Source organism: Dipodomys merriami, unplaced genomic scaffold (assembly GCF_024711535.1).
Source record: "Dipodomys merriami isolate MVZ:Mamm:240054 unplaced genomic scaffold, mDipMer1.0.p SCAF_20, whole genome shotgun sequence".
Lineage (NCBI taxonomy): Eukaryota > Metazoa > Chordata > Mammalia > Rodentia > Heteromyidae > Dipodomys > Dipodomys merriami.
The window spans coordinates 32,113,964-32,137,814 of record NW_027203382.1 but is presented as its reverse complement, the minus strand read 5'-3'; the positions used below and the strand labels follow the sequence as shown (position 1 = coordinate 32,137,814).

At 36.1% G+C, this 23,851-nt stretch overlaps 1 protein-coding gene across 2 annotated transcripts in view; it reads left to right on the top strand.

Annotated features, from left to right (window-relative positions):
* Cwc27 (CWC27 spliceosome associated cyclophilin) overlaps positions 1-23,851 on the top strand; it is a 192,606-nt gene that overhangs the window by 117,543 nt on the left and 51,212 nt on the right. The window contains exon 12 of one of the 2 annotated variants that reach the window (XM_070031388.1): positions 16,384-16,463. The exons of the other annotated variant lie outside the window; for it this stretch is intronic. Coding sequence (XP_069887489.1) covers positions 16,384-16,388 — 5 coding nt within the window. The 3' untranslated portion in view covers positions 16,389-16,463. Of the gene's footprint in view, positions 1-16,383; positions 16,464-23,851 lie in introns of those variants that run through there. 2 annotated transcript variants of the gene reach the window in all.

The window sequence follows — 23,851 nt, the reverse complement described above, 5'->3', positions numbered from 1 at the left end:
AGTAAATTTGTCACTGTAGAGTCAATTTGAAAAGAGAACTCGAATTAAACGTAACATTTAATTCTTATATGAAGATTAAAACTAATAGTGACTAAAATTAAGTGCATTTTCTTCTCCCATAATAACAATTGCCAGTTTAAATCCCCACTGCAATTATAAATATCATTACTGTTCATACAATCAGCAAAGTCAAAACATTTTCATATATTTTCTCCCTTTGGTAGTAGTAGAATTTTAACTCATGGCCTTGCACTTAGCAGATGGGGCTCTACCACTTAAGTCATACTCTTAGCCCTTTTTGTGTTAATTATTTTTCAAATAAAATCTCATTTTTTGCCAAGCTGACCTGGACTGTGAACCTCCTATCTCAGCCTCCTGAATAAACTCATATTACAGGCATGAATTGCGCACCCAGACTGATAACATCTTCAAAATTGACTTTTACTTATTTACTACCGCTCATCTGTTCCTCCATCTGTAGTCTTTTACATTTTTACTGTTTTGTCATGAGTTACTTCATCCATTGCTCTAGCTGTATCTCTCAGTATCTCATCTGATTTATTTTTATTTTTTTGAGAGTTGTACAAAAAGGTTTCAATTCTACAAGTCAAATTATGAGTACAGTGCTTCTTGATAAATGTGCCTCCATTTTTCTCCATCTTTCCTCATTGCATCTCTACTCAAGCTACTTAGTTCAATACTTACATAATATATATTGAATATAATATTTGTTCTTCCTCCCCCTATTTTGCCCTTCCCCAGAATCCCTTGTAAAAATACTGTAGTTACTTCCTAATTGGTTTCCTGTCTTTGGTATTTTTAGTTTACTTAGTCTCACAATGTACAGTTAGGATACAAAGCCTGAGATTTTTACTCCCAGTTTCATCTTATTCTTTTTGGAAGTTTCCTTCACTTTCTGAACCTGTTTATCTTGCAAAGAACTAATGTATGGTCCTTTTGATAGCTCACTGATGATGTATTGTTTTACTCTGTACTGATTTTATGCTTATATTCATGTAAGTAAAGGAGAGATGCTTGTAAGCATATAATGGAATCTCTAAGTCTCAGATAGGAACTAAACTGTAGAGGGTTATATAGAATGAAAAGTGCAGGTTAAACTCCCAAAATTTCTCATAACTATGATTCATCAGTCTTAATTTCTAGTTTCAAGCTTCAAACATGCATTTTAAAAACTACTTACCTAGACACCTAAGTAAACATCTACTCCTTGTATGAACCTCCAGCATCAATCTGTATTTTATACTTAGTGAAATACTGATTTCATTGAAGTAAACCTAATTTCAACTTTCAGTTGGCTTTTTTTTCATCTAATTTCAGCTAATTTTCTCCTGACTTCTACATCTACCCCCCATACTCTCCTTTCTACTGAGTCTTCTTCTTTTATATAATCCTTTAGAATTTTGTATAGCACCTGGTTTAAAATGACCATTCCAAATTTGAATGTCCTCATTCTTGCTACCATCTTGCTCCTTTTTACCATGAACCCAAGAAAACTGTTAGACTGGCCCAACTAATTTTTTTTTTTTTTTTTTTTTTTTTTTGTCAGTTGTGATGCCTGAACTCTGGGCCTGGGCGCTGTCCCTCAGCTTTTTAGCTCAAGGCAAGTGCTCTACCACTGAGCCACAGCACCACTTCTGGCTTTTTCTGCTTATGTGGTGCTGAGGAATCAAACCCAGGGCCTCAGCACTCTACCACTGAGTCACCTTCCCAGCCTGGCCCAACTCATGTTGAATGGCTGTTCAAGTCAGAGTCCCTGATGAGCACACACAGCTCATGTATTAGTTGTGTCCCAGCTTTGGCATCTGTAGAAATTTCATGTAAATCCCTTAGCATAGTGCTCAGGGAATGTTGCAGAATCAACCAACTAAAACTGCTTTTGTTTTTTGCTTTTGGGTTTTTTGGGGTTTTTTTGTTTTTTTGGTGGTGGTGTTCATGGGGCTTGAACTCTGGGCCTGGGCACTGTTCCTGAGCTCTTCAGCTCAAGGCTAGTGCTCTACCACTTGAGCCACAGCACCACCTCCAGTTTTCTGGTGGTTAATTGGAGATAAGAGTCTCATGGACTTTCCTACTTAGCCTGGCTTTGAACCGCAATTCTCAGATCTCAGCCTCTCCTGGTGTGAGCCACCAGCGCCCAGCTTAAAATTTTTTTTTTCATTCATTGTCTTTCCTATGCTGTTTTTACACTTACACACAAAACTTTGTTTGTACACATGACATCTCTCACAAAAATTTGTACTTAGCATTATGGACCAAAAGATTGTGAAATGATGTCAAGAAGAACTAGATTTTCTTTTCTCCTCTCCATCTTATCATTCTGCTTTCCCCATCCAAACTCCTTCATATACTTCCTTGTTTGTGTCCTCCTGGGGACAGTCCTACCCCTCCATGGGTTTGAACATAGCATATTCTTGCTCTTCTCAGATTTGAATCCTAGGGAGAAGAATTTTTGCTTTTGTCCCAGAAATCTCAAAAAAAAAATCATATTATTTGGATTCCATCATGTACAAAAAGCTCCCATTGGCCAGTGTGGAGTCATGTGCTAGCGATAAGGCAGCACTACAAAACTCACATGGACCCTGAAGTACAGGGAGAGATGATGTCCACCATCGTGGAGATACCAACTTTACATGATGATTGAGAGGACTGTGTCAGATAAAGTAAGCAACACCTTAAATGTGTACCCATCCTTTTCTCTCTCAAACATTTAGAGTTCTGGTGATAGGTCCTTTCCTCCATTTTTCCCCATATAGATTCTATGTGTTTCACAATCTTGATGGGCTCTTGACTATGCCTTACTCTTTTTACCTGTGTCATGTTACTTGGACAGAGTTTTAGCCTAAACAGCTTCCATCATTTTACCTGTGGAATTTTTGTTCTTTATATCTTAGCTCAGATACTTTCATCACCTGTGAAACTTTCCCAAACTCCTTTAGATTCTATCCAAAGTCCCAAAAAAGTATACTTCCTAATACCTTTCAAAGATGATTCATCAGTATTCATTTCTATCTCCAAGCTTCCAACACCTAACAATCTCAGTGAACATCTTATGCTACTTAAGATATTCTTCCTTTTAACATTCTATATCAATCTATATCATATACTCAATGAAATACTGATTTCATTAACTTAAATCTAATTTCAAATAAAGATACATTTTTTTAAACTTTAAACGTACTTATCTTATTCAAGATGAAATTTAACCTAAAAACTTTAATAAAAAAATTTTAGTTGAAGCACAGTAGTTCATACTTGTAATCACAGCTACTGAAGAGGCAGAGATTAGAAGGTCCACAGTTGGAGATCAGCCCAGATAAAATGTTAGCAAGACCCCCTCTCATGTTACATACCTGTGATGCCAACATTCATGTAGGAATTGGTAGGACGATTACAGTCTTAGGCTAGTCTCCAAGAAAAAAATATGAGCTCTTATCTGAAATATAATCTAAAGTAACAAAAAAGGACTGGGAACATGGCTCAGTGGTAAATACTGTCTAGCCAGGGCAAGGCCCAAAAGTTCAAAACACCAGAACCATAACAACAACAAAGAAGAATTTTGCAAAGTCTTGACCTAGGATATCTTAGATATTTAATAATGACCTACCATCTTGTTCCTTTTTCTATGAACCCAAGAAAATTGTTAGATTGGCCTAACTCATTTTGAATCGTGGTTCAGGTCATAGTCCCTGATGAGCACACACAGCACATGTATTACTTGGATCATGTGCTAGAGATCAAACCAAACATATCCAATTCTTAATAATACACCGTGCAAATTTTAATTCTAATTAGGACTCTATATTAGATTTTCTGTTAAGTAGTCCATATTGGTTGTGTCCCTTCATCCTAAGCAGTTTTCAAGGCATTGAGAATAAATCATAGAACCAACTGATAAAATATCTAACCTATCAGGTTTATTTTCTAATTGGATATCAAGTAAATAGGGCCAATTAGTAAAGAAGTAAATGTATAATCACAAGATAGATAATGGCAGTTCTATTAGTTGTCAGTTGTTTGTTTTTAAATTTTGTTCTGTAAGATTAGTGTTGAGAAGGAAATTATTAGGATTCAGATTTCAAAACATATTACACTATGTTTTTCTTAGAGTTACTCTAAAAAATGTCTTTGAGCTTTTACTCCCTTACTTTTTAAAATCTCTGTGCCTGAGCTGGAATTAGCCGCTATGAAACGTTAGGTTCCTTTGATTTGTTCTAAAACTCAAGAGTGTCTCTAGAAACTAGTTCCAAGAATGGCAAGTTTTAGTATGTGACAGCAATGTTCATTGAAAATCAAAATTTAATTTCTCCTACCACGTTAATGTGATAAGAGATACAATTTTGTAGATTGCTGACATTAGAACTAATTTAAAATAACATGAAAATAGAATGGGTATATGTAATCACAAATATACATTATTTCTAATTCAGATTGAACAAACACTGTATCTTTTATAAGCTTTGTTTTCAGTTGAGTTTGACAAATTGTTCATGACTTTATGGACAAGCTTAAAATTCTTTGCTAAATAATAGGAGGATGGCAACACTTTTAGAATGGCTAACATCATTTTAAAAATCCAGCAAGTGTTCCACTTAAATAGAGAAAAATCAACATCACCAATCAACATCATTACTTGTCATCAACATCACCAATTTTACTGTAGATAAATGTACTCTACATTATTAAAATCTCACAGCCAATGAAATTCCAACATAGACTGTCATGTTGTAGTGTTTGTAGTGTGCCTGGCCTCTCTGGCCAGATATTTCCCAAGGCTCTTACTTTCCAGTGCCAACCCAGCCTCCTGTACTAATCCTTATACATGACCTCATGATTGCCTTGTTAGATAGTTCATGGAAAAATGGGCTTCCTCATCTTCATTCCTCTGAAACACTGGATTTCTGTGTCCCCACACATTTCTCCAGCCTGTCTTTTGTTTCAGGACAAAGTGACCCCACTTATTTTCAAAACTAACTGCACAGTCCCTTTCCAGAATCCTCAACAACTTTCTCTTCTCCTTGTTCTTTTGCCAGAATCTCCCCACAGCTGCTTTTTCCCCTGTGTCTACACCCATTCATCTCTTTCTGACCTCAAAGCAAACTTTTTAAACCTTGCTCCCTTCTGAACTCTGCCTTCCACTACAGAACTTACTTCTGTGAACAGTAGTTTCATATCCCTCCTTGACAACTGCCGGTCATTGCCTAGCGACTATATCACTGACATTCAAACCATCTTGAAATTGTTCCTAAAAATCAAGTCAGCCAGGCCTGGTGGCTCCTGTTTGTAATCCAGCTACTCAGAAGGCTTAAGATCTGAAGATTATGGTTCAAAGTTAGCCTGGGCAGACAATCAGTAAAACTCTTAGCTCCATTAAACCAGCAAAAGCCCGAAGTGGACATGTAGCTGAGGTAGTAGAGCCCCACTCGAGCAGAAAAGCCAAGCAAGAGTAAGAGGCTCTGAGTTAAAGCTCCAGTAAGAGCACTTAATAAAAGGAAGCGGGACTGGTAGGGCAAAAATCACTAGTACTCACTGCCTTTTCTCATGCCTCAAACTTACTCCCTTGAGGAACTTGATTGGTTTTCTTCCCATCACTGCCTCTTGAGGCTTCCAAGGTAGAAATCTCTAATGCTTTTCTGAAACACATTCTTATTCTTCTATGACAAAAAAAGAAACAGTTAAAAATATATAACATAATATTTGGTAATGACAATTCTGAAAGCTTTTTGTTTGTTCGCTTGTTTTCTTTTAGCAGTCTGTGTGTTGCCAGGCAGCTAGTACTGAAAGGGGATTATTAGTGGTAGGCTTCAAATAAAAGCAGTAATTTACCACTTCCTTCCCAAGCTGTCTGGGAAAAAGCATGTTAGGATTTAAACTTCGTGTTCTTTGAAATTAAGTGAAAGATACGAAGTCCAAAACAATCTCTCTCTGTCTCTCTGTCTCTGTCTCTGTCTCTCTGTCTCTCTGTCTCTCTCTCTCTCTCTCTCTCTCTCTCTCTCTCTCTCTCACATACACAGACATATACACACCACTTACTTTTTCAGGAAGAAACTTAGGAAAGACAAATCAGAAAAAAATGACATTGGTTATTAACAATGGGGTAGCATAAGGAACTAGACTCACTAACTGGTGAGTAGTAATGTCTCCTGAGTTTATCTTTGGGGATAGTTTTAACTTTGGAAATACTTTCACCAATTATATGCTTAAAAAATTAAGTCAACAAGCCTCAGCAGAAGAAAGAAACCAAATCAAACAAAAATGGAAACAAACCTAATCCTGTATCAAATGATTAACATTACATTGTTGAGGGAGTGAAAGAAAGACAAAGTCAATTCAAACTCTGACACAGTGATTTGACAGTATTCTCTGAGGAAAGTACTGTAAACAAATCTGACCTTGACATTGTGAGGTTCTGAAGTACTGTAGATAAACCATTTTATGTATATGATGATATTTAGGGAATGAGAGCAATAGAAACCTTCCCTAACAGGCTCAGTACTTTGAGTATAAGAGCCACTCCCTAGAAAACAAGAGCTTTCCCTTCCCCCTCCCCATTTACCTACCCTGTTAGTAAAAACTCATGGAACCTGATATCATGGGCTATAATTTATTTATATTAATTATTCTGTGTATCAAAATAATATTTTATGTTTTATTTGGTATGGGTCTTCCTAGCTGTTACCTCTTTGCCTGTCCTGGGGCTTGAACTCGGGACCTGGGCACTGTCCCTGAGCTTTTTTTCTTTTTTTACCGGTCGTGGGTCCAGAACTTTGGGCCTGGGCACTGTTCCTCAGCTCTTCAGCTCCACACTAATGCTCTACCACTTGAGCCACAACGCCACTTCCAGCTTTTTCTGCTTTTGTGGTGCTGAGGAATCGAACCCAGGACCTCATACATGTAAGGCAAGCGCTCTACCACTAAGCCACCTTCCCAGCCTGTCCCTGAGCTTCTATGCTCAAGGCTAACACTTTACCATATGAGCCACAGCTCTATTTTTGTCTTTTTATGATTAGCTGGAGATAAGAGTCTCATGGACATACCTGCCCTGGTTGGTTTTGAACTGCACTCATCAAATCTCAACCTCCTATGTAACTAGGATTACAGCATCCAGCATATGATTGATTTTTTAATAAATACATTTGCCTGAATAAAATAAGAAGCAAAGGAGTAAAAAACATTTTACTGCTGAGAACAGTTATGAACATGGACAGAGAGGACAGGACTGACTCTGGTGTGGAACTACAATTACTAAGAGGATATCTCCTTGCTCTGGTTATTGAGAAAATCTAGAAGCAGTAGCAACTTCCAAATCTTGTTTTCTAAAATCTACTGTTTTCCATTTAAAGTAACCAGAGTTTCTTAGCCAAAAAAGGTGATTTCTGGACTTGGAAAGTATAATAAAAACCTAGGATATCTTTCTAAATCAGAAAATAATAAACTACTCAAAAAATAATGGAAATGCATTGCAAGGACACAGGAAGCTGGACATGGTGGCTCAAACCTGTAATTCTAGTTATTTAGGAGGTAGAAATCAAGGGATAATGCTTTGAGGTCATTTGGTCTTAAATGTTTGTGAGACTCCAACTCAATTGATGGCTAGGCATCAAGCTTCTGGGAAACAACAATGACTGGGCAGTGGCACGTGTCTGTCATCCCAACAACAAAGGGAATCACAAATAGTAAGATCACAGTCCAGGACTACATGAACATAAAACAAGACTCTGTCTTGGAATAACCAATGTGTAAAGGTACTGATGGAGTGGCTCAAGTACATAACACCTGGCTAGCAGACATGCAGTCCTAAGTTCTGTCCCCAGTACTGTTCCTCCCCACATAAACAAAAAGGCAAATACCTTATTGCTAGGCGTGGTGGCTCACATCTATAGTCCTAGCAACTCAGGAGGCTGAAATCCCAGGATCGTGGTTCAAAGTCAGCCTGAGCCAGACAGTCTGTGAGACACTTATCTGCAATAAACCACTCAGTAAAAGCCGGAAGTGGCACTGTGGCTCAAGTGGTAGAGTGATAGCCTTGAGCAAAAGAAGATCAGGACTGTGTCCAGGCCCTGAGTTAAAGCCCCAGGAACAGCAAAAAATAAATAAGTAAATAAATAAACTTTTATTTTCACTCATAGAAATGCCATTAATTCCCAGCTCTTTTGTATTCTCTGAATACATGTGCATAAAAATAGGCATATGGGGCTAGGGATGTGGCTTAGTGGTAGAGTGTTTGCCTACATGCATGAAGCCCTGATTTCAATTCCCCAGCACCACATAAACAGAAAAAGCTGGAAGTGGCACTGTGGCTCAAGTGGTAGAGTACCTTGAGCAAGAGAAGTTCAGGAACAGTGCCCAGGCCCTGAGTTCAAGCCCCAGGACTGTTTTTGTTTTTGTTTTTGTTTTAAAGTAGGCATAATGGATATTTGTACTTTATTTCAAATGGGAATTAAGTTACTAAATGTTAATTACTACTGTGGGGCATTTTTCCCTCTGCTTTGCTCATAGAATGATTTCAGGGTTCCTGTTGTTGAGGACTCTGATTTGGGGATCAGCAATTTTAAGCATGTAATTTCTTCTTTTTTTTTTAATTATGAAAATACTGTACAGAAGGGTTACAATTACATGGGCAAGGTAATGAGTACATTTCTTATCAAGCATTATTGCCTCTTCCTTTGTTTCCCCTTCCTATCCCTTTCCCATCTCCTACCCCCCTACTTCCCCCTTCTCCCCCACTCCCAACTCCCCCCTCCCCCGCCAAAGTTGTAAAGTCATTATGTTAAGCATGTCATTTCTGAGCCTTAGCTTCTTTATCTGTAAAACAGGAACAGGAGTGACTACATATACTAGATATAAGATATTTAAATGCATGTAAATCATCTTATAAGCTTCTTATAATCCAGCACATTATAACCATTTTGCAGATTATCAAATAAACTATTTATATGTATAGACAAGGTGGGTCATTAATAAGTTTCTTAGTATATTGAATATATTGTCTAAGATTAAAATACTTTTCAGGACAGGAAATGTTCTATTTTAATCTAACAAAGAATTTGCATTCAAGGTTTTTTTGTTTTTTGTTTTTTGTTGTGTGTATGTGTATGTGTCAGTTATGGGATTTGAACTCTGGGCCTGGGCACTGTCCCTGAGCTCTTCTGCTTAAGGCAAGTGCTCTACCACTTAAGCCAAGGTGCCACTTCCAGTTTTTTGGTAGTTAATTGGAAATAACTGCCCAGGCTGGCTTTGAACTGCAATACTTAGATCTCAGCCTCCTGAGTAGCTAGGATTACAAGCATGAACCACTAGCACTTAGACACATTCAGTTTTTTTTTAATGGATAATATGAAAGCATCTACATATGTGTGCATAATATCTAATATATTGAGTACAAAATTGATTATGCCCTCACTGCATGTAAAAATCAATAAATTAGGAGTCAGAGTTATAGTCGCCAAAAGGTTGATGAATACATGTATTCTTTGCTGGCAGAATGTGCTGGGTCAGCCTGTTTTTAGCTTTTATGCTTATAACAAGTAATGAAAACATTGGCTTTCCACAGTCAACCAAATATTTGTTTTGCTGCTACTTACTCATTACTGTAGACTAAATAATTTTTCTTGCCTTTAGCAGTGTAAATATGGTTTTAGTCCAGACTTTGGACATTTCAGCTTTAATTGTATGTCTGTGCATATAATGCCACATGTGTGCTTATATAATAAAATTATAAATACTTTCTCTTCTGTTGTGTGGTGAAGGAGTTCATTGTACTCAGGTATACAAAAATTCTTCCAGAAGAGAAAGATAATGGTATCTGCTAAAATGAAAGGGGTGAGGGGAGTATGCTGGCATGGGTCACAGAAATATAACTCTTCTAAAGGAAAAAAGCAGACATTGAAGCTATTAAATGTTTAAAACAGGGCATCTTGCATGCTTTTCAATAAAAACTGGTGATAGCTGTGGTAAAATGTTTCATCAGTATGATTGTACTTCTAGGTCAAAAAAAATGGAGACAAGGGGGAAAATGAAGTTAATGAATAAAACATGTTAGTCCACAGCATGGTCTTATGTGTATCTTACTAAGGATTTATGAAATATATTTATGTTCAATTCCATTTTCTAAAGAAATTAGAGAAGTTAACAAAAAATACCGATAGGGAATAGTGTAGTTTAAAAATCATCATCAAAACAGTGTCAAGTATTCAGTGAAGTATATTTTAGTTCAAAGTAAAGGGCTCCTGTACGTTTGCTACCTGTGTTTTACTGTACTTCTAGCATAAGAATAGGATTATTTCCTTCCCAGCTGATGCATATCACTATATTGTGAGTCTGGAAGCATGGCACACTTCAGTGATAGTTCATTTATTCAATGAGTACTATGTGCCAGTCTCTTTTTTAGACACTTTGAATACATAAGGAGACAAAGATCTCTGTCTTCATGAACCTTTTATATTACATATGATTACTAAATTCCTGACACAGATTTTCTCTTCTAGTCATAAGATGTCCTGCATTTCCACACATTACATCATGATGGAGCAACATCCAAAGTAGAAAGAAAGGTAGAAGCCAAAGGCCTGCTCCTTTGGGCCTTCCTTTAGTATTTAATATAAGGAAGTAACTCTGCAAAAAGCCTGACAGACTTGCCATTGGCCAGAACACAGTGTGGGATAATCATATGACTTAGACTCATCCCTGGGAAGGAGTGACATTTCCTAACTGTGAGCAACCAGAGGGAAAATCTTGTTACTACAACTGCCAACTCACCTACACCTGTGCCATTTGCTTGCTAGCTCTCCTGTAACCACCTGAGTGCTCTGTAGTCCTAGGCCAACTCTTAAACATGGGCCTTACATCCTGCACCCGCTACCCCCCTCCACCTACTTGCAAGTATCACTCTCCATTCTCCACTGCATCAGGTTTCTCTCTTTATTATTTTATTTGCCATCAGCATGAAAACTTGCACTATTTTCTCCATGAAAAAAAATGTATTTTTTGGCCTGAGATTGTGGTATACATGGCAGAACTCTTGCCTACCAAGTATGAGGCCCTGAGTTCAAATCCATGTACCACCAAAAAAATTTAATTTCTTGGCTTCACATTATTTCTAGTATCCTTTATCTCTGTTCCCCTTTTTGAAAAACTCCTTGAAAGAATATATCTACTTACTATTTCCACTTCTTCTCCAGGCTTTACCTCTTAAATTTACCCCAGTTAGACTTTTCATGCCAAGACAAATGCCTAGCCTCTTCTTAAGTAATCTGTTACTCAGAATCTATACTGTTTACCTTACTTTTTGAAACACCTTTATTACTTGGCCTCTACTTTCTTCTCTCTTACACTGGACACATTTAATTCTTTGACAGTATTTTTCACTTTCAAGAACTTACATACTATCTATATGCTAATCTTTAACAAAGCGGCACCTCAAATTTAATGTGCCCCAAACTAAGCAACCTAGCTTATCTTCCAAATCTGTACCTCCTGAAATCATCCTTTCTCTCCATTTTACAGTCATTATTGACTATGTTTTTCTTTTCCCCTTCACATAATCTGGTTGATCAGCAAATCCAGGATATAGAAGCTGAGCACTTAACTCCATTAACAACTGGTTAGAGATAGTTCTCTCCTCTCTAAGATTAGTGTACTTACCTCCTAAATGATCTCTTTGTTTTTTCTGCCAGTATTCTTGAGAAGGCTATTGTCAACATAATAGCACAATGGGCTCTTTTTAGGAATTTAATTCTAATTCAGATCTAGTCACTTTTTTAACTCATTAATGGGCTTCATAAAAATCAAAGGTTCTACATGTATCTACTTCTATGTTTCTCATAATCTGTCCTTTCTCCCCTCTTTACCGTTCTGGTCTTATTTCCTTATACTTTGCTCTCAGTTGCTTCTGTTCTACCCTGAGCAGCATCTGTTGATCTGAACCCATGTCATGAGGCCTGTCTCAGGACCATGACTATGCTGTGAATTTTTCTTAACCTCTGGATAGAGGAACTGCATGGCTCATTCCTTACCTCCCAGGTCTCATCTCATTGAGCCCTTGAGTGCCCTGTCTAGCAGCCCAGGTGCCCTTCCCTACTTCTTTTTTCTCTTACCACTTTCTGCTATGTTCTATGCTTTACTCACTTGTTTTCTGCTTTCCCTATTAGAATTTTTATCATTGTTTTCCTAATACCCATAACAATATCAGGCCTTCTGCAAAGCAAATTGGAAAATGAATAAGGTGAATGATGAAGTAAAGTGACTTTACACAGTCATTTCTCATTGGCTGATGAGCACTTGGTTGTCTAAAACATATATGATTTTGTTAGCATAAAAGGAAGTTAGAAGTGTTGCTTAGACCGCCAAACTATACCTAACAAAAGCCTATACTTGCATCTCCTCCATCTCCCCACCCAACCCCCTCTTTGGGCCTTCCCTTCATTTCTCCCAGGCAAGAGCCTATAAGGAAAGTAGGACAAGTGGTATTTTACACAATGAAAGCATGACTCAGATAAGTTAACTGATTTTTCCCTAAAAGCAACAACCTAGCTGATAGGACCGAAATCACCTGACAACAAGTATAGTCCTTTTTGCATGCAGTAATAGTCAACATCTTATGTGATAAAACACTGCATAATGTTTTATATAAAGAAAAAAATCCTTACCCTGTAGAATAGTGATTGCAAATCACTTCATTTTTTTTTATTTTTTGTTAAACTTTTTGTCTGTCATTTGAATTTTTTCGTACTGCATTTTTAGGATTCTGGGGCTTTTTTATATCTTGGATAAAAGTTTTTTATAATATTTGATAAATTAGTTACATATATCTCATTTACAGCCTTTGTGTATCTTTTTACAGAGTGGAATGTAAAATATGTTCTTTTGCCATCAGATTGCTCCATATTTCACCCACATCATCCCCTTCTCTTCTCAACCAGAAGTTACTTCCTTAAGTGGCTATTCAAGCAAAGCCATGGTCAGAATAACCTAACTACTAAATAAGTTTATCTTAAGCCAGTCAAGAAAGGTCATGATTTGCTTTTTTAACATAATGGTATTCATAATGGTATTTGGTTAGGTGATAGGAAGAGAAAAGGACATTTGTAAACTCTTTTATCTAGAAGAAATTACTTACAGAAAGTATGCTGAATTGTTCATATATTAGCTTTTTTATATGTACCCATAAACACTATCCTAAGTGTGTATACATTATACAATTCATATAATAAAACATATAACACTAAAACGATACAGAATTTATTTAGTCTTTTATTTCCTATTTGACATTTAGAACACATTTTTGGATTTTGTGGATGTGGGACATCAGTTACTGCATCATGGATAACCAATTGGTTATTTACATTCACAAAGCTTGACAAGAGAGTGGTGAGCATTTGCATTCACTGTCCAGTGAAAGAAACACAGTGTCCGTTCCCAAGTACTAACATGAGAGGAGAGAACAGGAGAGGTGAAAACCCTTGGCTTCTGTTGTGGGACTGGAATACATCTCTGTTGAGTAAGAAAGAGGTTTATTAATGAAACTGTTTCCATATGCCATTAACGGCATCAGGTGTTACTTCTTTCCTGCAATTAAACAAGCAGATTGACTTTAGTCTGCTTTTTATATTCACATTCTAGGTTGGGTGTGGGTTTTGATGGCATTGTAAGTACTCTGGCCTCTCAGCAGATTAGAATTTATTATTTTAGTCTTCACTGCTTTTGCCTGATAAAAGAAGACTAGCAGCATCTTATACCAACTAAAACTCACCTGAGATGCTAATATACATATTTAGATGATCATTTATCCTTTCCCTGAAACATACTTTTCCTATGAGTATTTGAGTACCTTCTTGTATCCATTGACCATCTATTTGACTTTCTTTGATCCGTTGCTTTTTAAAACCTGTGCTAGTCTGTTCCAACCATGTTTCTATGTAACATCTTACTTCTGCTTCCTAAAAAGGAAACATTCCCTCCAGCAAGCACTCTTCCACCTTGTTTCACATCATTTGGGTTGGCACCAGTTCAAGTTCTGTCAACACTGTTCCATCAGATAAATAGCTGTTGGTAACATAAAGGATGAGGAGGGTGGTATGCGTGCATATCATCCAAGCACCAATGTAGGCTAACAGCTTTCTTACAGTTTCCATATTTGCCTGTGTGCCTACACTCCTGCTAATGTAGCTGTACCTCAGTGCTGGAAGTAACACTTGTCCCTTGCAAGTGGCATCTGTCTAACAATGGTTGAGTTCTTGGATAAGAACACGTGTCTTCTGGTTTTCAGTTAATAATTAAGCTTTTATTTGTGATCTTTATATAAACATCATTTTAAATAAGCTAAAAGACTAAGCCAAATAAAACATCATGTCTGTAATCTGTTATCTATACCATTTCACTAGTTTTAACAGAACAAGGAAAATTTCACTTTCATAAATGTTATACAGTATAGAGTTTCAGCTCAAGGAAAATTTCACTTTCATAAATGTTATACAGTATAGAGTTTCAGCTCACCTAGCACAATGGTGATCGTCTAGATGGCAAGAAAACATCAGGCAGAAACATTCCCTACTGGCTTCTTCTTGATGTAGAAAGAAATCTGACATTGCACATATTTTTTATTCAGAAAATAATTTTGGAGAGATGCATATAAACATTATCCTCCAAAGGCTAATCCTCATCCTGAACATTATCAGTCAGCCACCTTCTATATTGCATGATCAGTTCAGTTCTATCAAATCAGAAAAGATCTAGTCAAAATCTCTAGTCTTTTAATCTTACACATTTGGTATGATCCTTGTCAGTTCTGGCTAGGCAAGATACATCATTATTAATTCTTGTTTCATCTTTATCTTGCTCTTCTGGAGCAATTGTGAGCCTTTTAGAAACCTTTTATTCTATTAATGTAAGTCTTACATTGGAAGTAATCTTAGTCTCCAGGTTAAAGGGTAGAGCAGAGTCTTGTAATTCACTGGTGGGTCTGGAATCAGAAGTGTTGTGATCATATATATATGTATATATATATATATATATATATATATTAATGTAACACAATGGCATAGAGTCTGAAACACCAGAGTAATATCACATGTGCCACTGAGTTAAAATAAATGTCTAGTGACACCTTGGTGAGCCCATAGAAATTTTAAGACACTTCCTATGAATTTTGAAGGAGCTAGCCTGTGCTGGGTATAACAGACTGATTCATCTGAAATAAGCATCTTGTAAGTAATATGTAACAAGTATTAATGATTGTATGTCATATTTATGCAATATTCATAACTACTAGGCAGTATTTTTAGTACCAAAATTTGGTGTGCTGATGAATTACAGAAACATTCAGAGCAGTGAGGTGAATGGTAAGATGACTCTGATGAGGGAGTGGGAGAAGACATAGTTTCATTTCTGTAACAAGAGTGTAGCAGTCATCTAAAGATGTGATTCCATAGAAATAACCTATGTGCAATAGAAATCCTGAGTTAGAAAACAGTTTAATTTTGTAATCCAGTGTCTGTAATGTGGTCAAGGGCATACTGTTTGGGGAAATTTGTGAAATCTTTGTTTAGAGCATATAATACCATATAGATCAGCTGTATTTTCATTCATACTATACTTGGGGGGGCAGTGTCTTGGAGCTCGAACTCAGGGCCTGGGCACTTTCCCTGCGCTCTTTTGCTCAAGGCTTGTGCTCTACCACTTTAAGCCACAGATGCACTTCTGGTTTTCTGGTGGTTAATTGCAGATATGAGTCTCACAGATTGTCCTGCTTGAGCTGGTTTTGAACTGTGATCCTCACATCTCAGCTTCCTGAGTACCTAGGGTTAAAGGCGTGAGCCACCAGTGCCTGGCTTTATTCATATTTTTAAATATGATTTTTAAAAAAATTTAGGAACCTTAGGAAATATTGAAATTATTAAATGATTATTCAGTGGAATTATTGTTTTATTCTGCAAGTTAAAAATTGGATAAGATTTCTTGAAGATGAAATCTAAGACCTAAAAATGATTATTTGAGAATTATTTCTTTGTATAGATATCTAGAAATATTTTGAGAAACACATAATTCATTAATAAGGATTTAGTCTTTTTTATATTTTTCTGAGTAAACAAAACTGAATTTAGATCGCAAAATTCTGAAATTGCTTCAAAAGATATTCTTCTTACTTTTCTCTTGCAAACTCTAGTCAGACCCTTATGTCCTACCATGACCATTTTAGCCACAGTATTTCTGTTAGGCTATTTTAACAACCTGCTAACTGGCTGCCAACAGGTCTTGTTGCTAATCTCAGATCCTGCCAATTTGTTCTGTGTGTGGCTTTTCTTAAACATAAGCATGATCATGTGTCAATCCCTTTTATAAAGTTCTTTAATGGTGTCTCATTTCCTACAGGATAAAGTCCTTTGCATGGCATGTGGGGCCCTGCCTGGCCTATGCTTTGCCTTCACAGTAATCCCATCTCACCATGATCCTTAAAGACTAAATTCTTCTACATACAAACCTACTTCCCATAATGGCCTTTGTTACATCTCCTTCTCCTCGGAAGAATTCTTGTATCTAGTAAGTGTCAATATTCAATTTGTTGTTTAAGATTATTTTTCTAAGATACCTTTCCTGATGGCTCCTTTATCACTCGACTGTCAAACCCCTGCAATTTAGTCATCACTTCGAAATTTGCAAGGCCTGAGGGGTAGACCCAACCATAGGTACATTCTGAAGCTCCACCAGTGATTTTAATGCAATTGAAATGGTCTATATTAAACTGAGTTATGGGCATGATAAACAAGATTGTGTGTGTATCTGTGTGCCCATCCTGGGCTGGAACTCAGCCTGGGAACTAACATGAGTTTTGTTTGTTGTTGTTGTTGTTGTTCAACACTAGCACTCTACTATTTGAGCCACAGCTCCATTCTAGCTTTTTGGTAGTTAATTAGGAAGAAGAGTCTCATAGGCTTTTCTATCTGGGCTGGCTTCAAACCTCACTCCTCAGATCTTGGCCTCCTTAGTAGTATTACAGGTATGAGCCCCCAGCACCCAGCTGATAAACAAGATTTTGAAGAATTAAAGCCAAAAAGTATGAACTCCCTCACTGGTAACTTAGATTACATATTGAAATGATAATTTTTTATATATCAGCTTAAATTCTCATAATTAATTTTCAGTTCTTTTTATACTTTTATTATAATCACTAGAAAAATTATAATTCTGCTTGTGGCTTCATTACATTTCCATTGGATACTACAGATCTAGAATAAATATAATGATACTTTCTTGTGCCACATAGCACTTCAGGCAACAAAAGATGGCATGTGCCTCAGTACTTCCACAAAGTTAAAATGGAACTAAAAAATTCCTAACACTTAGGAAAACAGTTGCACAAGTTAGTCATGGTTTGTGGTGATGTGGGCATAAATAAATCTGTCTTTGTGCTGCCAATATAAAAATACTGGGACACTGAGCTATGTACAGTACATAGGACTTGATAACTAGGCTAATGATATAGGTTGTGATTATTCTATACTTTCTATTGCTGTTTTAGGGTATATTCCTTCTACTTATTAAAAAATGTTTGTGCTGGGTGTTGGTGGTTCACTCCTGTAAAGCAAGTGCCTCAGAAGGCTGAGATCTGAGGATGGTAGTTTAAAGCCAGCCCAAGCAGGGAAGTTTGTGAGATTCTTATCTCCAGTTAACCACCAAAAAGCCAGAACTCAAGTCAGTAACTCAAGAGCTGTAACTCAAGTCAGTAGCAAGCAGCCTTGTGCATTTACTGCTTACTGCATCTCTTGATTACATCGAGTCAAATTATTAACCCATATTTGCATTCCAGGGTTGTACATCTACTGTGTAATATGGAATGATGATGGCATTGCCTTAACAGTGCATCTCAGAATGCATCCCAGTCATTAAGTATCATATAACTATTAGATAAATTGTTTTATAACCATCTATGAAATTGACTTAATATGTACATATGAGGTTAATTTTTCTGATTTTTTTCTGCCTCATTGAAAAACTAAACACATTTTGTGAGAATTTTTGCCATAAGGTATTAATTTATCTATTTATTAATTTAGAAAATATTTGAATTTTTGTAAAATGCCTTAAGAAAGCAAAATAATGATATAACAAATAAAAATATTACACAGTACCGATTGCAGATGAATGAGAATTATACCCAATGTTGCTTTAACCATTTGAATTACTTTGCTATTCGTTCATTGTGGAGAAGTAAAATAATGTGTCTCTTAAAAATGTCCTTTATGGTAATATGCTTTCTATCCAAAAAACTTCCACCAATGCAGATGATGAGATTTGACTGAAGTATACAGGTAGGTAACCAGCAGAATAGTCAGAACATAGCACATTTCTATCATCCCCCAAAAGTCCCCTTTCAGATTGTCTCCAGTTAGAGACCTGGCCACCACTACCCTACTCTCTTTTTCTTGGTATACTCTGATGCCTCTAGGATTTCATCTGAATAGTACTGTATAGAATATGTCTGGCTTCTTTCACCTTCCTTCTTTAATGATTGTATTACATTATAAATTTACTGTAACATGTTTATTTATCAATTATTTTTATTATTTTCCTCTTTAAACTGATATGAAGAAATTTGTTAGAAGCACTCGTTCTGTTGGATAAATATCTAGAAGTAGGATTTCTATGTCATATGAGAGCCATCTGTTATAAGAAACCACTAAGCTACTTTCCCAGTGGCATTCCCCCCACCAACTTAGACAGCTCTAGTTGTTTTAAATCCTTGCCACTTCTTTGTATTTCCAGTCTTTTAACTTTAGCTAGAATGTATATTGGCATTACAGTTGTGGTTTTAATTTGCATTTCTTTAATGATGAGTGATGTTGGACATCTTTTCATGTGCTAATTTCCCATTCCTTCCTGAGGTTTCCATTCAGACTTTTGACCATTATTAAAATTAGTTTGTCTTTTTTTTTTACTTTCCTCATATAGAATTGGGCTGTCATGTTGTTATTGCCTTGAAAGTCATCCTTATATATATATATTTTAGATACCATTCCTTTATCTATGTTTTACAAATATTTTTGGTTTGTGGCTTGCCCTTCATTTTGTTAATAGTACTTTCAAAGAGCATGCAATTTTAATTTTAATGGATTCCAGTTTCCAAAGATTTCTTTTATAAGAAAGCTTTATCTAGTCCTAAAACGTAAAGATTTCCTGTTTTCTTCTAGGCTTGTGATGAAATTATAGTAGTTTTTTATAAAAGTAATGAGGTAAGGATCCAAGCTTTTTGTTGTTGTCATTGTCCTTGTTATTTTTACATATGAATAGTTACCCAATTGTCCTAGCACTACTCTTGAAAAGAAAAAGGACTATCCTTTGCTCTATTGAATTACTTCACATCTGTATTAAGACCCAGTTGAGCCTGTCTCCTTTGGCTCACACCTGTTATGCTATTCAGAGAGGCTGAGGTAGCAGTTCATCCCAGCCAGAGCAGTAAAGTCTGAAATTTTCGTCTTCAATTAACCATCAAAATAAAGCAATTAGCCATCAAAAAAGCAATTGGCCACCAAAAACTGTGGGTGGAGAGCCAACCTTGAGCAAATAAAATAAAATAAGGGACAGCACCCAGGCCCTAAGTTCAATCTCCAGTGCAAAAATTGGATCCATTTCTGAACATTGACTGAGGTATTTCTCTGTATAGCTATATTTATACCAGCACCATACTATCTTCATTAATTTACCTTTATAATTAATCTTGAAATCAACTACTCCAATCAAAACATCCTCCAACTTTGCCTGCTTTTCAAATTGTCTTAGCTGTTCTAAATCATCAACGACAAGCAGTTTGGAAATTTCTACAAATATTCCTGCTAGAATTTTGCTATTGTGTTGAGTCTGCAGATTAATGGAGGGAAAATGATATGATGACAATATTGGGTTTATCTCTCCATTTATGCCTTTTTAATTTCAGCTGTGTTATATTGCTACCTACACATATTTCACCTATTTTAAATATATCCCTAGGTATTTTATGTTATTTGATGTTATTATAAATACTTTTATTTGAACTTACAGTTGTTTACAGCTAGTACATAGAAATACATTGAATTTTCTATAGTAAATTTGTCTTAAAACCTTGCCTTCTCATTGATACAAATTGGTAACTTTTTTCATAGGCTTTGAGATTTATTTTCTGAATTTTCTACATGTAATCCTAATTTTTCGTGTGTGTGTGTATGTGTGTGTGTGTGTGTGTGTGTGTGTGTGTGTGTGTGTATGCCTTATTGCTCTGAAATGAAGCAGTGAGAATATATATAATATATAACATATATAACATATATATTATATATACATATATTATATATAATATATATAATAATCACAGAGCATCTATATGTTCTTAGAATACCTAAGAAAGAATATTAAATAAAAATTTTAGAGCCAGGTGGCGGTGGCTCAAACCTGTAATCCTAGCTACTCAGGAGGCTGAGATCTGAGGATCGTGGTTCAAAGCCAGCCCAGGCAGGAAAGTCCGTGAGACTCTTATCTCCAATGAACCACTAGAAAACTGGAAGTGGAACTGTGGCTCAAGTGGTAGAGCTCTCGTCCTGAGCTGAAGAGTGCAGAGATAGCACCCAAGCCCCACGACCTACAAAAAAATTTATTATGCTATGTGTGTAGTTCTATTACTATGATTTGGCCTTGCACACTAGATAAATAGTATCTATGATAATATATTACTATATATTACTAGACCTTCTCTTACAGTTTGGGCTCAAATAATCCAAATCAAGAATTAGCACCACCGGTTTCTTTGTTTCCGTTTTTCTGGCTTATTTCTGAATATGTGAGGTAAAGTATCATTTGAGACTTCAGGTCTCTGGCCTGATCTGCTAAAGAAAAACATTATCAAATGTAAGTCCTATGTGTTTTTTCTTCTATAAACCCATGGAGAAGTCCCTTGATACTTTATTCTATACTGTTCTAAGTTGCCATTTGAGATATTTATAGAAAAATAATCATGTTTATTCTCACCCATTTGGTTATGGCTGAAGGGAAAATGGTTGCAACATTTGCTGTACTACTGCCAACATTTTGTTAATCTGTGGTATGTATTTTGTGAAGATGCTGGGAAGTTTATTGGGAAAGAACTACTGAACTTAGTTTCTCAGAAATATTTCTCAAGGTTGGCTTACTTATTTTTCTACATTCAAAATTATTTTTCTGGGTAATTTAATAGTGTATTACATAAGTTAATTTACTGCATACCTTGAAGACAATAGTAATTAATGTGTTTTTTATTTTAGAAAATAGAGACAAAACATTTGTAAAACAGACTAGAGCTTTTATCCCAGTGAGTGACAGAGCTGGGAATAGAATGTGAACCATTGCACTCAATACATTTGTTTTATGTAGTGACTAAGCCAAAGAGTTTTTTTTTTTTCAATTAATCAGTGAGAATGTGTCTGCAATTATATTCTAATCTAAAATAAGAGGGTGAGAAATGTTTCACTTCACCAGGAAAAGAAACAAAAAGAATAAGATTGCTTTTAGTGACAAATTCAGTTTACAGAACTTATCAGACAAACCCAAATAATCCTGTACATTAAAGAATTAATTAATGTCATTTCAAAACAAAATAGTTTTAAATATTTATTTGTCTTTTCCTCAGAAAATGTGCTCTTAGAATACAAGAGTAAGACTTTTAACTGTTTGGTTTTTTTTTTAATTGGGACTTTATTTTTTAATCATTCTTTTGACTTTCGGGACATCATAGGAAATGTTCAGAAAAAGGAAATATAAAGGCACTTAATATGACAGTGCTTCAAGGTTTGAGACAAGGAAAGCCTTCAATCTACTCTAGTTTGTCTCTGCCATCTTCATTCCTTTTTTCTATTTCTTCCCTGCTCCCACTCCCTCCTCCCACCATGAGATCTCTCTGTGTTGCTCAGACTGACCTACAACTCTTTTTTTTTTATTGTGAAAATACCATACAGAGGGGTTACAATTACATGGGCAAGGTAATGAGTGCATTTCTTCTCAGGCATCCTCCTTTGTTTCCAGTTAGCTGGGACCACTGCACCCAGCATTCCATTCATAACTTCTTTTTTCTAAGAAAAATTAATTAACTTTTATAAAACCAAATCATTCATTCTTTTAAGGATTTATCGGTGAGAGATAGCTTAGGTACTTTTCTAGGCTCCAAACACAAAAACAATGAAAAAGAGAAAAGTCTCTGCCCTCAGGAAGCTCACATTCATGCATCTGACTTTGGTGGACTCCTCAGTTAGATCTCATCCACATTTACTCTTCACATCCTTGTACAATTTTCAGCTTTTAACAAAAGCATAGGTTTTAAAGTATAAGACCCTGGTCTTTCCAGTAACAACTACTTCTTTGTAGCATTTAAATGAGCCATTATACTTATGTACTTCAAATACTGCCTGGCCCATGAAAGGCTCTGTAAGTAAAAGCACAAGCAGTAACTAAAAAGTAGGAGTTACAGAATGATTTTTCTATCACACTAGCATGTTAGCAGATGCTGTTTGTCCTGTGAGCAAATTGAAAAAATTTTTTGTCAGTCATGGGGCTTGAACTCTGGGCCTGAACACTATCCCTCAGCTCTTCAGTTCAAGGCTAACACTCTACCACTTGAGCCACTGCATCACTTCCAGTTTTCTGAGTGGTTTATTGGAGATAAGAGTCTCAGGGACTTTCCTGTCCAGGCTGGCTTTGAACCGCAATCCTCAGATCTCAGCCTCCTGAGTAGCTAGGATTATAGGCGTGAGCCACCAACACCTGGCCAAATTGAAATTTTTTTAAGTCCTATTACAAGTACTACTATATTTGAGCATCCAAATTTGTAGAAAATATAGATTAACTTTTGATAGTTCACCTCATAAAAGAATTTTCCACATTTCTTCCACTTATAGAGTTTTATTGGTGCTTTGAAAATAAGACTTAATGTGCAGAATTTTATTTAAACAAGTGTTTTTAAATATTGTATCGACACTCATTCTTCAGTGAGATTTAATTATTTGAAAGGAGTCATAACTACAAAGTTACTTACAGACATAAAATACAATGCCTAATGATCACTGCCAAATGATAACATTTCATATTTATATAACATAAACACTTTGCAAAGTTCTATCACATGCTTCATTACATTCAGTTCTGCGACATTTGTGAGTAGATTAAATAAGAATTGTACTTTCCATTTTGGAAATGAAGAAACAAAACATTGAAGATATTTAGTATTTGCCCTAACTTAGATTTAGATTTTAGGAGGAGTTAGAACTTCTATCCAATATTCTTTCCACTGTAAAACTGCAAAGCATTGTTTCCTTAAAAAATAAAATAAACCACAAGCAACATGACCTGTTAGCTGGATGCCAGAATCAGCAGGCTGGGAGCTAGCCTACAATTCACCAAATTACCACTAAAATTGAGCGGTGACCCCGGTCCAACTCCCCCTCCAGCCTCTGGTTCCAGAAAGTCCATTTGGACACAAGTTTACTTCAGATGAAACATAGTTAGATGACTTTTTCCATACCTTCAGTTCATCTCAAAGAGATGGAGCTCTCACTACACATAACAGTTAGGGGCAGGCATGCAATCTGAACTTGAATCTGAGTATCTGGGTAGAGAACATGATTGAGGCAGGTAAAGAATTCTGAGACACTGAAACAGAGCCAGAAACAACTGGACATGGTGCTTTAAAATAGTTGCACATATTTTCCAGTATAAATTAGAATATTCTGATAGGTATGGAAAAATAATTTTACCAGAATGTTTTCCAAAGTTCCTTCCTAAAATCTTGGGGAGCAAGTATGTGTGTGTGCACTCGCACACGTGTGTGTGTGTGTTTGTGTGTACA